At 44.4% G+C, this 16,857-nt stretch overlaps 1 protein-coding gene across 3 annotated transcripts in view; it reads left to right on the top strand.

Moving 5' to 3' along the window:
• CALCOCO2 (calcium binding and coiled-coil domain 2) overlaps positions 1-16,857 on the top strand; it is a 104,121-nt gene that overhangs the window by 40,418 nt on the left and 46,846 nt on the right. For all 3 annotated transcript variants that reach the window (XM_073572403.1, XM_073572402.1, XM_073572401.1), the window contains exon 5: positions 14,090-14,248. In XM_073572403.1, coding sequence (XP_073428504.1) covers positions 14,090-14,248 — 159 coding nt within the window. The remainder of the gene's footprint in view (positions 1-14,089; positions 14,249-16,857) is intronic.

Below are 16,857 nucleotides of genomic sequence, written 5' to 3'. Positions count from 1 at the left end.
TGCAACAGACAGAGTTTGTGTCAGAGACAGAGTTTGTGCCAGAGTGCAGCTAGCAGGATTTGCTTCAGAGTGCAGCAGGCAGAATTGGTTTCAGAGCGCAGCAAGCAGGATTTGCTTCAGAGTGCAGCAAGCAAGATTTGCTTCAGAGTGCAGCAAGCAGGATTTGCTTCAGAGTGCAGCAAGCGGGATTTGCTTCAGAGTGTAGTAGGCGGGATTTGCTTCAGAGTGCAGCAACCAAGATTTGCTTCAGAGTGCAGCAAGCAGGATTTGCTTCAGAGTGCAGCAAGCGGGATTTGCTTCAGAGTGCAGTAAGCGGGATTTGCTTCAGAGTGCAGCAAGCGGGATTTGTACTTGGAGTACAACAGGCAAGATCTGTTCTTAGAGTACAGCAGGCAGGACCTGCACTGGTATGCGACCTTTCACAACATAGACTGTAACAGGAAGGCTGCTCACGCATCTCCCCAGTGGAGAGGAAGCAATATATACATAATGCCTCAAAACCAGTGGCTGGGGAGGAAATTGCAAGTGCACACGCTGGTCCTTTAAGAGGCCATTAGAACACGGCCAGAGGCCCGGCTGGAAGTGCTGCTGGGAGCATGCGGAGCATGAGGGGGACCAACTCAGCGCGGGTCCCTGAACTGACACGCTGGGAAGTCGGTGTGGTGCACCCTCCTCTTCAGGCCATCGAAAAAGTTTTGAAGAAGAATTGGAGCGTGGATATTCTCCTTGGGCTCCCAGGACCTGTCTTCAGGGCCAAATTCCTTCCAGTCAACGAGGAAGAAGGTTTTTCCTCTCACCCACTTCATGGCCAAGATGTTCTCCACTTCAAAAATATCATCCGAGGCTGTTGGCATGGGCGTGGTACTGGGATCCTTGAAAAAGGGACTCAGGATGACTAGCTTTAGTAGAGATACATGAAAGGAATTTGGAATCCGCAGAGAAAGAGGCAGCTTCAATTTATAGGAGACCTCGTTGATCCGATTCAACACCTCAAAAGCCCCAATATAATGAGGACCCAACTTGTAAGAAGGGATCTTCAGCCGGACGTACCTGAATGAAAGCCAAACCTTGTCTCCAGGACAGATGCACGGAGGATCCAGGCACCTCTTGTCTGCATGTCTCTTCATACGAATGGAGGATGCTTCTAACGTGACTCTGGTGTCCTTCCACAACTTCACAACGTCCTTGGAAAGGACATCTGCAGCAGGAAAATCAGAAGGAACCATCACTGGAAGAGGAAGCTCGGGTTGCCGACCGAACACAATGTAGAATGGCGACTCTCCATAGGTTTCACCAACATGATTGCTGTACGAGAACTAAGCCCAGGGAACTTCACCCAGTCATTATGGAGGACATTGACGCAGTGTCGCAGGTAGTTGCCCAGGACCTGGTTGACACGCTCCACTTGTCCATTGGACTGAGGGTCATAAGCCGAGGAGAAGTCCAAAACGATATCCGTATGTTTACAGAGTGCTCGCCAGAATCTGGAAGTAAACTGCAAGCCTCGATCGGATACGATGTTGTGAGGAAATCCATGCAGGCGGAAAATATGCTTCATGAAGCTGTCAGCCAATACAGGAGCGGACGGAAGAGCAGACAACGGGGTAAAATGTGCCATTTTAGAGATGCGATCCACGACTACCCAGATGACGGTGCAACTCTCGGAAACTGGCAAATCCGTAATGAAGTCCATTGCTATGTGCTGCCAAAGAACGGATGGTACGGGTAGTGGCAGGAGAGAACCGGTAGGAAGCCATCTTGGAACTTTATTGCGGGCACAAGTCGGACAGACAGCCACATAGGCATAGATCTCGTTCCTCTTGGATGGCCTCCAGTAATGACGAGAGATCAACTGTAATGTCTTCCTTTGTCCCGCGTGACCAGCCACTTTGGACGAGTGAACCCAAGACAAATCCCACTCCTTCTCAGATTCACCCGCAAAGGTCTTTCCTGGAGGAATTTGCGACAGGCAGACAGGAGAGAACGAAACCATTTTAGAGGGTTCAATGATAAATTGAGGATCCTCCTCTTGGTCCCCAGAGGGTTTCCTTTCACGTGCCAGTTCACTAGCATGCTCTCGGAAGCAAAGGTCTATACGTATGGCGAGAGACATCAGTTCGTCAAGGGTGGTTGGTAGGTCTCGACCAGCTAGCTCATCCTTAATATCTCCGGAAAGCCCCTCCCAGATGGTCCCCACCAAAGCTCCATTATTCCATTCCCTCCGAGTTCGGATGCCAGGGTGCGAAAGCGTACCGCATATTGCCCCACAGTAGCATTGGACTGATGTAAATGGAAAAGAGCTGAAGCTGCTGAGGTGGTTCGCCCGGGCTCATCAAACACTTTGCGGAAAGCTTCCAAGAATGCTGTCAAATTGGAGATGATTGGATCCTCTCTCTCCCATAATGGATTCAGCCAAGCCAGGGCCTCACCAGTAAGATGCAACATTAGAAACGCCACCTTTGCTCAGTCCAGTGGGAAGTGGTGTGGAAGAAGTTCAAAATGTGGCCGGCACTGGTTGATGAACCCGCAGCAGAACTTCATTACCGTCAAAATGTGGTAGAGCTGTGAGTCGAGGGCAAGGATCTTGAACTAAGTAAATTGTCTGGGAAGTCTCTGGAGGAGACACGGCTGTCTCGACTTACTGAAACTCTGGAGGGATATTTAAGGCCTCCAACTTAGTGGTTAAGGACTGTAACTGTGCGGACAGATCTTCCTGTGCGTTCTTCTGTCGGTAACGTTTCTGGTACATGGTCTGTACGGGCAGGGTCTGGGATCCAGCGGAATCCATGGCCTGAGCAAACTGTCACGATCGTGGTTTGTGGAACCACTGTGCCAGGGACTGCGGAGAGCCTGGAGGGGTGTGTCTAAGCGATCACCTGACTATTCAGGTACCACTCCAGGGCAGACCAATGGTCGCACAGCAGCTGGACCCAAAGGACAGACTGGATGGAGCAACAGGCAGAGCTTGTATCAGAGTGCAGCAGACAGAGTTTGTGTCAGAGACAGAGTTTGCTCGAGAGTGCAGCTAGCAGGATTTGCTTCAGAGTGCAGCAGGCAGAATTGGTTTTAGAGTGCAGCAAGCAGGATTTGCTTCAGAATGCAGCAAGCAGGATTTGCTTCAGATTGCAGCCAGCGGGATTTGTTTCAGAGTGCAGCAAGTGGGATTTGTTTCAGTGCAGCAAGCAGGATTTGCTGCAGAGTGCAGCAAGCGGGATCTGTACTAGGAGTACGACAGGCAGGATTTGTACTTAGAGTAGAGCAGGCAGGACATGCACTGGTATGTGACCTTTCACAACATAGACTGTAACAGGAAGGTTGCTGATTGATGCACCTCCCCAGTGGAGAGGAAGCAATATATACATAATGAATCAAAACCATTGGCTGGGCAGGAAATGGCAATTGCACGCACTGGCCCTTTAAAAGAGGACATTAGAACATGGCCAGAGGCCAGGGTGGAAGTGCTGCTGGAAGCATGCGGAGCATGAGGGGGAAAGGGACCAACTGCAGCGCGGGTGAGTGAACTGACACGCCAGGAAGCCGGCGTAGTGCTAACATGTCTGCACACCCCTGTTATAATCTCACGTTTTTTTTTCATGTACAAAAACCACACCAAAAAGAATCATTTCAGAACTTTTTCCACCTTTCATGTGACCCATAATCTGTACAAAAAGGTGGAAAAAGAAAATAAACAAGTAAAATAATGTGGTTGCATAAATACAGTGGGGCAAAAAAGTATTTAGTCAGTCAGCAATAGTGCAAGTTCCACCACTTAAAAAGATGAGAGGCGTCTGTAATTTACATCATAGGTAGACCTCAACTATGGGAGACAAACTGAGAAAAAAAAATCCAGAAAATCCCATTGTCTGTTTTTTTTTCATTTTATTTGCATATTATGGTGGAAAATAAGTATTTGGTCAGAAACAAGCAATCAAGATTTCTGGCTCTCACAGACCTGTAACTTCTTCTTTAAGAGTCTCCTCTTTCCTCCACTCATTACCTGTAGTAATGGCACCTGTTTAAACTTGTTATCAGTATAAAAAGACACCTGTGCACACCCTCAAACAGTCTGACTCCAAACTCCACTATGGTGAAGACCAAAGAGCTGTCAAAGGACACCAGAAACAAAATTGTAGCCCTGCACCAGGCTGGGAAGACTGAATCTGCAATAGCCAACCAGCTTGGAGTGAAGAAATCAACTGTGGGAGCAATAATTAGAAAATGGAAGACATACAAGACCACTGATAATCTCCCTCGATCTGGTGCTCCACGCAAAATCCCACCCCGTGGGGTCAGAATGATCACAAGAACGGTGAGCAAAAATCCCAGAACCACGCGGGGGGACCTAGTGAATGAACTGCAGAGCGCTGGGACCAATGTAACAAGGCCTACCATAAGTAACACACTACGCCACCATGGACTCAGATCCTGCAGTGCCAGACGTGTCCCACTGCTTAAGCCTGTACATGTCCGGGCCCGTCTGAAGTTTGCTAGAGAGCATTTGGATGATCCAGAGGAGTTTTGGGAGAATGTCCTATGGTCTGATGAAACCAAACTGGAACTGTTAGGTAGAAACACAACTTGTCGTGTTTGGAGGAAAAAGAATACTGAGTTGCATCCATCAAACACCATACCTACTGTAAAGCATGCTGGAGGAAACATCATGCTTTGGGGCTGTTTCTCTGCAAAGGGGCCAGGACGACTGATCCGGGTACATGAAAGAATGAAAGGGGCCATGTATCGTGAGATTTTGAGTGCAAACCTCCTTCCATCAGCAAGGGCATTGAAGATGAAACGTGGCTGGGTTTTTCAACATGACAATGATCCAAAGCACACCGCCAGGGCAACGAAGGAGTGGCTTCGTAAGAAGCATTTCAAGGTCCTGGAGTGGCCTAGCCAGTCTCCAGATCTCAACCCTATAGAAAACCTTTGGAGGGAGTTGAAAGTCCGTGTTGCCAAGCGAAAAGCCAAAAACATCACTGCTCTAGAGGAGATCTGCATGGAGGAATGGGCCAACATACCAACAACAGTGTGTGGCAACCTTGTGAAGACTTACAGAAAACGTTTGACCTCTGTCATTGCCAACAAAGGATATATCACAAAGTATTGAGATGAAATTTTGTTTCTGACCAAATACTTATTTTCCACCATAATATGCAAATAAAATGAAAAAAAAACAGACAATGTGATTTTCTGGATTTTTTTTTCTCAGTTTGTCTCCCATAGTTGAGGTCTACCTATGATGTAAATTACAGACGCCTCTCATCTTTTTAAGTGGTGGAACTTGCACTATTGCTGACTGACTAAATACTTTTTTGCCCCACTGTATGCACGTCATTAAACTAATTAATTTGTTGATGTACCCAATGAATTTGACAGCATTCATTTTTTTGGGGGGCAGGAATCTCTCAGTATGGCACATCTAGAATTGGCAATTTTTGCCCACTCTTCCTGGCAGTAGCACCCAAATCTGTAAGCTGTCCTGTGTACAGCGCCCTCTTCAGGTCAACCCACAAATTTTCAATTGGATTTAGGTCTGGGCTCTAGCTCAATCCAAAAGTTTGATCTTCTTCTTGTGAAGCCGTTCTTTTGTTGATCTTGATGTGTGCCAATAGTCATTGTCATGCTGAAAGGTGAAATTCTGTATTTCAGCTTTTTAGCCAAGGCCTGTATGTTTTGATTAAAAATTGACTCATTGATATTTGGAACTGTTAATAATTCCCTAAAGCTTGCCTAAAGCCCCAGTTCCAGCTGGCAAAAAAACGAAAACCCTAAAGCAAAATGCTGCCTCCATCATGCTTCACTGCGGATATTTCACAATTTCACTCAGAAAATCAAAAAATCAACAGACAGCCCTGGCACACCAGTCTGACCAAAGAACTTAGGCGGGCTTCCAGGGCTGCTGAGCGGAGATGGAAAAAATCCCACGCCAATGAGGACTTCATCACATTCAACCAGTCCCTCACTACTTTCAAGGCCACACTTGCTGCAGCAAAACAAATCTACTTCTCATCTCTCATATCCTCCCTGTCTCACAACCCTAAACAGTTATTCAACACCTTCAATTCTCTCCTCCGCCCCCCAGCACCTCCTCCCTCTCCACTCATCTCAGCTGAAGACTTTGCCTCATTTTTCAAGGAGAAGATTGATAACATCAAAGACAGTTTTGGTCAACAACCCCCAGTGCCCTTCCTCCTACCTGCCCTGCCCTCTTCCCCCAAAACCAACTTCTCCACCATTACAGAAGATCGCCTCTCCACTCTACTCTCAAGATCACATCTCACTACCTGTGCACTTAACCCGATCCCATCCCACTTCATGCCAAACCTCACCACAGTCTTCATCCCAACCCTAACCTGTTGTGAGTTCATTTTCCCCTTCACCATTGAGGTCTGATGAACTCCCTCTTCTGGTGAAGGAAGGTAGTGAGGCTGATTACCAAGCACCTGAGCTGGATGATGATGACTGGGTGACGGGAATTGCTGACTGGATATAAGGCAGCCGACGCCCTTCTGCCTTGCTGGTGACCTCTCTGAGGGATTCTGGGAGACTAGTCTGATTCCTGCTCCTCAAAAGCTAAGTTTTCTGCTCTGCTTTTTGCATTTGTGTTTTGGTTTTGTTTTGCCTTGTTTTTCTGGATTTCTGCCATTCCCTGCTGGGGTGAGCTGAACTCCTTTTTGCTCTGTCTTCAGAAAATACCTGAGTACTGATATAGTCTTTTTGAAGCCTAGCGTCTTCAGGGCCTTTTTCCCTATCAGCCTGTTGGCTCTTTTTTTGATAGGGTTTTGGCGGATTGCAGACAGCAGCTTTTCTATCCTGTCCTATTTAGTTAGCTTGGGCCCCATCATTTGCTCAGCCTATCTTTCTATCTGTGTGAGTGTTTTTTCATCTTGCTTCACCGTCATTATATGTTGGGGGCTGCCTATTGCTTTGGGGTCTGCTCTGGGGCAGTTTAGATTTCCCTTTCTGTCTTTAGGCTATTTAGTTCTCCGGCTGTGATCGAGGGGTCTAGAGCACCGTAGGAACCCCCCACGGCTACTGCTAGTTGTTGTTGATAGGTTCAGGGGTCTGCAATCCGATAGCTGCCAACTTCACTGGTTTTCTGGACTTAGCTAGTATTTCTGTTTTTGCCTCCTACGGTGACTCATTCATAACACTAACCCATCTCTTCAACCTATCACTAACAACTGGTGTTTTCCCCTCAAGCTTTAAACATGCCTCAATCACACATATCCTCAAAAAGCCCTCTCTTGACCCATCCTCTGTATCTAGCTATCGCCCTATATCACTTCTCCCCTATGCCTCAAAACTACTGGAACAACACGTCCATCTTGAACTATCCTCCCACCTCTCTTCTTGCTCCCTCCGTGACCACTTGCAATCCGGCTTCCGGCCACACCACTCCACTGAAACTGCCCTAAGGTCACCAGTGACCTACTAGCCGCCAAGGCCAAGCGACACTACTCTGTCCTCTTCCTCCTGGATCTGTCCTCTGCCTTTGACACAGTGGACCATTCCCTATTACTACAGACCCTCTCATCTCTTGGTATCACAGACTTGGCCCTATCTTGGATTGCGTCATACCTAGCAGACCGGACATTCAGCGTCTCCCATTCACACACCACCTCCTCACCGCGCCCCCTATCCGTCGGAGTCCCGCAAGGTTCAGTCCTAGGGCCCCTGCTCTTCTCCGTTTACACCTTCGGCCTCGGACAGCTCATAGAATCTCATGGCTTTCAGTATCATCTCTATGCTGATGACACACAGATCTACATCTCTGGACCAGATATCACCTCCTTACTAAACAGAATCCCTCAATGTCTGTCTGCTATTTCATCCTTCTTCTCTGCTAGATTTCTAAAACTTAATATGGACAAAACAGAATTAATCATCTTTCGCCCATCTCACGTGACCCCCCCAACGGACCTATCCATTAAAGTAAACAGCTGCCCACTCTCTCCAGTCCCACAAGCTCACTGCCTCGGGGTTATCCTTGAAACTCATCTCACTTTCAAACCACATATCCAAGCCCTTTCCGCTTCCTGCCGACTTCAACTCAAAAATATTTTACGGATCTGTACATTCCTCAACCAAGAATCTGCAAAAACCCTTGTCCATGCCCTCATCATCTCCCACCTTGACTACTGCAACCTCCTGCTCTGTGGCCTCCCCTCTAACACTCTCGCACCCCTCTAATCTATTCTTAACTCTGCTGCCCGACTAATCCACCTGTCCCCCCGCTATTCCCCGGCCTCTCCCCTCTGTCAATCCCTGCACTGGCTCCCCATTACCCAAAGACTCCAGTTCAAAACCCTAGCCATGACATACAAAGCCATCCACAACCTGAGTCCTCCGTAGATCTGTGACCTAGTCTCCCGGTACTTAGCTGCATGAAACCTCCGATCCTCACGATCTCCTTCTGTACTCCCCTCTTATCTCCTCTTCCCACAATCGCATACAATCGCATTTCTCCCGCTCATCCCCTCTACTCTGAAACGCTCTACCACAACATATCAGACTCTCGCCTACCATGGAAACCTTCAAAAAGAACTTGAAGACCTACCTCTTCCGACAAGCCTACAACTTGCAGTAACCACCCATCCACCAAACCGCTGCACGACCAGCTCTACCCTCGCCTACTGTATCCTCACCCATCCCTTGTAGATTGTGAGCCCTCGCGGGTCCTCCCTCATTCTTTACCAGTCGTGACTTGTATTGTTTAAGATTACTGTACTTGTATGTATTATGTATACCCCTCCTCACATGTAAAGCGCCATGGAATAAATGGCGCTATAATAATAAATAATAATAATTGTAATTTGCAGTGGTATGATACTCCTTCCATTTCAATATGATCGCTTGCACATTGCTCCTTGGGATGTTTAAAGTTTTGGAAATTATTTTGTATACAAATCCGGCTTTAAACTTCTCAACAGTATCACGGACCGGCCTGTTGTGTTCCTTGGTCTTCATGATGCTCTCTGTGCTTCAAACAGAACCCTGAGACTATCAGAGAGCAGGTGCATTTATACAGAAACTTGGGCAGGGTCTTCTCTCATCCTGTACCAGTCATGACTTGTATTGTTTAAGATTACTGTACGTGTATGTATTATGTATACCCCTCCTCACATGTAAAGCGCCATGGAATAAATGGCGCTATAATAATAAATAATAATAATAATATGGTATTCTCTTGTTGATGCATAGTGTTGGCTTTGCATCAAATATACTGTAAATTTTGGAATTATGGCCAGAAAGTTCCACCAGGGTCTCATTGTTTTCCACAAGCTTTTGGCAGACATGATGTAGGTTTTGGCAAAGCCTAGCTGAACTTTGGATCTTTTTCTTTATAAGAAAAGGCTTTTTTCTTGTCACCCTATGTCACAGGCCAGACATATGAACAATATGGGAGTTTTGTTGTCACATGCAGTACACAACTCGTACTTGCCAGAAATTTCTGCAGCTTCTTTTATTATGTGGTGGGCCTCTTGGAAACCTCCAAGACCCAAGTTTATTCTTGTCTGTTCATCAATTACTGTATATACTCAAGTATAAGTCGACCCGAGTATAAGCCGAAGCACCTAATTTAATCTAAAAAAACTGGGAAAACGTATTGACTCGAGTATAAGCCTGGTATGCACAGCCTCCTCATCCCCATCCTGGTATGCATGGGCTCCTCATCCCTATTCTGGTATGCATGTGCTTCTCATCCCTATCCTTGTATGCATGGCTCCTCATCCCTGTCCTTGTCTGCATGGCTCCTCATCGTTATCCTTGTATGCATGGCTCCTCATCCCTATCCTTGTATACATTGCCCCATCCCTATCCTTGAATACATGGCCCCATCCCTATCCTTGTATGCATGGATCCATCCCTATCCATGTATGCATGACCCCATCCCTTTCCATGTATCCATGACCCCATTCTTATCCTGGTATGATTGGCCACTATCAAAATACATAAAAGAAATAAACCATTACACATACCTTCCTGCGCTCCCTCGCAGCGTCTTTTTCCGGTGCCAACACCTGTTTTATGCTTGTAAGCAGCGCATGGCAGGAACGTGAACGCTGCTCACAAACAGAGCACAGCTGCCGGAATACTCATAGCTCCCCACGCCGTAATTATGTGTGTGGAGGGCAGTGAGTATTAAGTAGCGTGCACAGTATCAGCCACCGGCGGTCACGTGTGTGCTACTTAAGAGAAATGAATATTCGCCTCTCTCCACGCTCATGGGAGTGGAGAGAGGTGAATATTCATTCCTCTTAAGTAGCACGCACCCGTGATAGCCCGGCAGCTGCAGGAGCCAGCTGCTGCGGCTGATATTGTGCACGCTATTACAGAGAAAATAAATGTCAGGAACACCGTACTGCACTTGCTCACTGAGCCAGTACGCGTGTCCTGAGTACAAAAACAGTGCTCAAAGATACCTGTGGAGCGGGGCAGCAGCGGTGACGATGCGTGCTTCAGACTCGCAGGATCTGAAGCACGTGACTGCTGGGGCGTGGCCTAAGCTCCACATAGCTAGGAGCTGAGGAAAACTCCTAGAAAGGTAACTATGGGACAAGTTACCAAGGGCATAGACAGGGACGTAAGCCAGATCAAGCCGGGGTCAAAGCATGAGATAGCAAGACAGTACCAAAGGGTTAGAGAGAGCGGATAGTCAGGACGTAGCAATAGATCAGAAAACCAGAACGGGCAATAGACGGTACAATAGGGGCAAATGGTAACGGAGTAACGATAGCCAAGCCAGGAGGTCAGAACCGGAGAAGACAATAGTACCAAAACGTGAGACAGAAAACAGAGTGAGGGGATAGACCGGGTCATACACGGGAATCAAACAAGCAATGCAGTATACAAGCACACCAGGGGTCAGACAAAGCCAGAATAACAGTATAGCTGACAGGGAATCCTAGTCTGGAGTGAGTATAAATCAGATCCAAAGGGAGGCCAGCAAAATTAACCCTGAGAAAACAGGACATTAACCATGTCCTAACCATGACAATAATATTTATTGCCACTGCAGTGAATATTCATTTCTCTTTAGCAGTGGGCACAGGAGTTAGCCACAGCACCCGCTGCTCTGCCGCTGCCCCTCCCACTCCATGTTCTGGATATCTCACTCGAGTATACACTGGGTGCAGAATTATTAGGCAAATGAGTATTTTGATCACATCATCCTTTTTATACATGTTGTCCTACTCCAAGTTGTATTACTAAATACCCTTATTATTATCATTACCTTTATGCATTATTTGCAGTTTATTTTTTACTTTATTTTTTTTTATTTCAGGATATTTGTGCTTTTTATTTTCCAAGTTGTATAGGCTTGAAAGCCAACTGCCAATTATGTAAATCAGGTGATTTGCATCCCTGTAATGAGGAGGGGTGTGGTCTAATGACATCAACACCGTATATAAGGTGTGCTTGATTATTAGGCAACTTCCTTTCCTTTAGCAAAATGAGGTCAGGAGAGAGATTTGACGGACTCTGAAAAGTCAAAAATTGTGAGATGTCTTGCAGAGGGATGCAGCAGTCTTGAAATTGCCAAACTTTTGAAGCGTGATCACCGAACAATCAAGCGTTTCATGTCCAATATCCAGCAGGGTCGCAAGAAGCGTGTTGATAAAAAAGGCTCAAAATAACTGCCCATGAATTGAGGAAAATCAAGCGTGAAGCTGCCAAGATGCCATTTGCCACCAGTTTTGCCATATTTCAGAGCTGCAACGTTACTGGAGTATCAAAAAGCACAAGGTGTGCCATACTCAGGGACATGGCCAAGGTAAGGAAGGCTGGAAAAGGACCACCTTTCAACAAGAAACATAAGATAAAACGTCAAGACTGGGCCAAGAAATATCTTAAGACTGATTTTTCTAAGGTTTTATGGACTGATGAAATGAGAGCGACTCTTGATTGGCCAGATGGATGGGCCCGAGGCTGGATCAGTAAAGGCCAGAGAGCTCCACTCTGACTCAGACGCCAGCAAGGTGGAGGTGGGGTACTGGTATGGGCTGGTATCATCAAAGATGAACTTGTGGGACCTTTTCGGGTTGAGGATGGAGTGAAGCTCAACTCCCAGACCTACTGGCAGTTTCTGGAAGACACCTTCTTCAAGAGTGGTACAGGAAGAAGTCGGCATCGTTCAAGAAAAACATGATTTTCATGCAGGACAATGCTCCATCACATGCATCCAAATACTCCACAGTGTGGCTGGCCAGTAAAGGTCTAAAAGAAGAAAAAATAATGGCATGGCCCCCTTGTTCACCTGATCTGAACCCCATAGAGAACCTGTGGTCCCTCATAAAATGTGAGATCTACAGGGAGGGAAAACAGTACACCTCTCCGAACAGTGTCAGGGAGGCTGTGGTGGCTGCTGCACGCAATGTTGATTGTAAACAGATCAAGCAACTGACAGAATCTATAGATGGAAGGCTTTTGAGTGTCATCGTAAAGAAAGGTAGCTATATTGTCACTGATTTTTTTTGTTTTTGAATGTCAGAAATGTTTATTTCTAAATTTTGTGTTGCTCTATTGGGTTACGTGGTGAAAATAAACAAGTGAGATGGGTATATATTTGATTTTTATTAAGTTGCCTAATAATTCTGGACTGTAATAGTTACCTGCACAAACAGATATCCTCCTAAGATAGCCAAATCTAAAAAAAACCCACTCCAACTTCCAAAAATATTAAGCTTTGATATCTATGAGTCTTTTGCGTTTATTGAGAACATAGTTGTTATTCAATAATAAAAAGAATCCTCTCAAATACAACTTGCCTAATAATTCTGCACACGGTGTAAGCTGAGAGGGATGTTTTCAGCATGAAAACATGTGCTGAAAAACTCAGCTTATACTCAAGTATATATGGTAAATTGTTGAGGGACATCCAGTTCTAGGTAGTGTCACTGTTATGCCAAATTTAAGCCACTTCTTGATGATCATTTTTACAGTGTTCCATGGTACATCTAATGGTTTGAAAAAAAAAAATGTGTACATGATAACTACTGACAATTTTCAACAATGAGATCCCTTTGGTGTGTTGTAAGCTGTTTACAGGCCATGGATTTTTCTGTAAAGTTCAACTAAGAAAATATCAGGAAACTAGAACACCTACATTTTAAATATTCAACCACATTATTTTGGTTTTGTTATTTTTATTTTCCACCACAAAATTATTTATTTTTGTTTTTCAATGGAATTGTACAAATTATGGGTGACAATGAAGGTGGAAATAGTTCTGAAATTATTCTTCAAAGTGTGATTTTTTTTTTTTTTTTTACATGATAAAAACCTGGCATTTTAAGAGAGGTGTGTAGACTTTTCATATCCTCTGTAGGCTTAGAATAAGCTACCAGAGAAAAGGTAAAACATGCATACAGTGCCATTTTATCTTAACAATGAGCAAGATGTTCCAGCATCCACAATGTAACCTGCCTGACTGAAAGATGGCTTTGGTCAAAACATTGCTACAAGGCTATTGTTGATTCTCTGTTGTAGTCTTAAATAAATCCCTTTAAGGGGTAGGTCTATATAGCAATATATGTCACGCCATAACAATTCTCTGAAAAGTCACCTGACAAAAACATTTGTGCAACTTATCTGCGATTTATTTTGGTCCTCTGATTTTGGTGTAAATAATACAGATAAGCCGCATTTCATGCGCAACTTGCATTGAAGTGAATGGCAAGTGTGTCGTATGCAATTTGCTACTAGCAACAGAGTATCCAACACATTCGGAAACGTATGCGTTTCTGTGGTAGGTCATAGTGTAGCTCCATAGGAAAACATTAGATCCAATGTTGCAGTGTGTCGCTGCAATTTCAGTCACGTCTCCATGTAGCCATGGCCTGATCAGCATGAATTTTGGACTATAGCTCGTTTGCTCTGGTTTTAATTAAAACATATGACAGTAAAGGCAAGAGCAAGCGCACAGCATCACAATTGCCACTTCCTATGAGGTGAATGTGGCCATAGGATTGTTTCTTCTAAGATTCAACTTTGCCACATTTTTATCCAAATCGTAATTTTGCAATAAGTTATGATGTCCACTAGAAATGCAACCCTAAAATTAGTTTATATTGTTTTTTTATAGAACATAGTGGAGAAGCTGACAGAGGAGAATGCGGTTCTGCAAGGACAAGTATCCTCTCTGGAGGTTGAAAACCGGACCCATGCTGGGAAGATCCAGAATCTCCAGGACGATTTACTGAGTGCTACAGAGAAAATAGAGAGGCTGGAAAAGGAAAATATGGTAACATTTCATATATCAGTGCCATACATATATAAAGTGTAAATAAAGGAGTTGTCGGCTCTTGATACATAATTTCCTATAAAGTGCTCCAAGTGGCATATCTAAGGGGTGCGGGCAGGACATTTGCCCTGGCGCAGCTGACAGGGGGACTGTTTATGTATTAATGTACTGATAATGGTTCTGGTGATGTCTCCCTGTACTGATGGAGGTCCTGTGCTGTTATTGGTTCTGATCCTGTACACATGTAACAATCCATAACTTGTCAGACAATGTGATACATTTGTATGTTACTAAAGTACTGTACCGTTTGACAAGTTAAGGGGTTAAGGGTGACCACATTTGTATTTATTACAAACTTGAATTATAAAATGTAGCACTGAAGCATGCCAAATCCCAACAGTGTTTAATATACTCACTGTCAAGATTCTGCTCTGCTTGCTGGTTCCAGTGATCATTACATGATTTTCATACATGTCACTTGCCAACTAGCTTCTCTTCCTGCTTTTCTCAATGAAGCAGAGGTTGTAGTATTTCACTAGACATTGAGACAATTAGGAAGAGCAGTTAGTCAAAACACATGACTGTAATTTGTATGACGGCTGCTTAAAACGCTTAAGTTGTGTAAAGGATGGAACGTCAAACTGATTTTACGTCCTGGGTGCCGGAGAACCTATATTTGCCCCGGAGTGCTCCCCCAACCATAATCTCAGCATACAGTGTTCTGCTGCTGGGATTGCTAACAATCAGTAGTTTTCTGTAAAATAACCTAAAAGCAAGGGTTTCATTTCCCTGTAGCACCTCTGCAGGTGAAATTAAGTATTACACAGTTCTTATTGTAAATAATAGTCTGTCTATGCATTTTACAGATGTGCCATGCCGTCGATTTGCCAGACAAATGTAATGTTTATTGTGTAACTGGGGTTGGGCAGTATAACAAGAAATGGAAATCAAGACGAGATAATGTAACTGGATTATATGGTTTGTAGACTTTGACCTGTAATCCAAAACATATTGAGTTTATGTTCCATCTTTCAAAGTCCACACTTTGCATATTTTGTGCTGATTTTACTGCAGTGTATCTGCAACTTTATTGCTGCAAAATCCCCATATATTACATGTGGCTTCTTAGTTGTGGATTTGGCAGAGATTTCACATTTTGTACTGTGAAAGGTTAAATCCGTGTTAAATCCGGACAAAAAAATGAACTGCGGATTAAAAAATATCCGTAATGTGCAGATGACGTTTGCTGAAATCTCACATACTTCTTTGGACTGTAGTATGCTCAAATTTACTGCATGCAAATCTTTAATGTGTGAACTTTGCCTAAATGTCTTACACGTGTGGTCAAAACTGTTGATACCCCTCGGTTAATCACATAAAAACCCACAATGGTGACAGAAATAGCTTGAATCTAACAAAAGTAATAATAAATCAAAAATCTATGAAAATGAACAAATGAAAGTCAGACATTGCTTTTCAACCATTCTTCCACAGAATTTTGTAAAAAATAAAACTCATGAAATAGGCCTGGACAGAAATGATGGTACCCTTAACTTAATATTGTGTTGCACTACCTTTTGAGGCAATCACTGCAATCAAACGATTCCTGTAACTGTCAATGAGACTTCTGCACCCCTCGACAGGTATTTTGGCCCACTCCTCAAGAGCAAACTGCTCCAGTTGTCTCGTGTTTGAAGGTTGCCTTTTCCAGACGGCATGTTTCAGCTCTTTCCAAAGATGCTCAATAGGATTTAGGTCAGGGCTCATATTAGGCCACTTCAGAATAGTCCAATGTTTTCCTCTTAGCCATTCTTGGATGTTTTTAGCTGTGTGTTTTGGGTCATTATCTTGTTGCAAGACCTATGACCTGCGACTGAGACCAAGCTTTCTGACACTGGACAGCACATTTGTCTCTAGAATCCCTTAGATAGTCTTGAAATTTAATTATACCCTGCACAGATTCTAAACACCCTGTGCCAGATGCAGCAAAGCAGCCCCAGAACATAACAGAGTCTCCTCCATTTTTCACAGTAGGGACAGTGTTTTCTTGATATGCTTCATTTTTCCATCTGTGAACATAGAGCTGATATGCCTTGCCAAAAAGTCAAATTTTTGTCTCATCTGTCCATAGGACATTCTCCCAGAAGCTTTATGGCTTGTTAACATGTAGTTTGGCAAATTCCAGTCTGTTTTTTTATGATTTTTTTCAACAATGGTGTCCTCCTTGGTCGTCTCCCATGAAGCCCACTTTGGCTCATACAACGACGGATGGTGCGATCTGACACTGATGTTCCTTGAGCTTGAAGTTCACCTTTAATCTGTTTAGAAGTTTTTCTGGGCTATTTCGTTACCATTCGTATTATCCTTCTCTTTGATTTGTCATCAATTTTCCTCCTGCGGCCACGTCCAGTGAGGTTCGATACAGTCCCATGGAGTTTACATTTCTGAATAAAATGTGCAACTGTAGTCACAGAAACATCTAGCTGCTTGGAGATGGTCTTATAACTTTTACCTTTAACATGTTTGTTTATAATTTTCTTTCTAATCTCCTGAGGCAACTCTTTCCTTCGCTTCCTCTAGTCCATGTTGAGTGTGATGCTCACCATGTC

The sequence above is a fragment of the Dendrobates tinctorius genome, unplaced genomic scaffold (assembly GCF_039654945.1).
Source record: "Dendrobates tinctorius isolate UK_male_01 unplaced genomic scaffold, ASM3965494v1 ptg000032l, whole genome shotgun sequence".
NCBI classification, from domain to species: domain Eukaryota; kingdom Metazoa; phylum Chordata; class Amphibia; order Anura; family Dendrobatidae; genus Dendrobates; species Dendrobates tinctorius.
The sequence above is the reverse complement of the archived record's forward strand: the minus strand, read 5'-3'. Positions and strand labels throughout refer to the sequence as shown.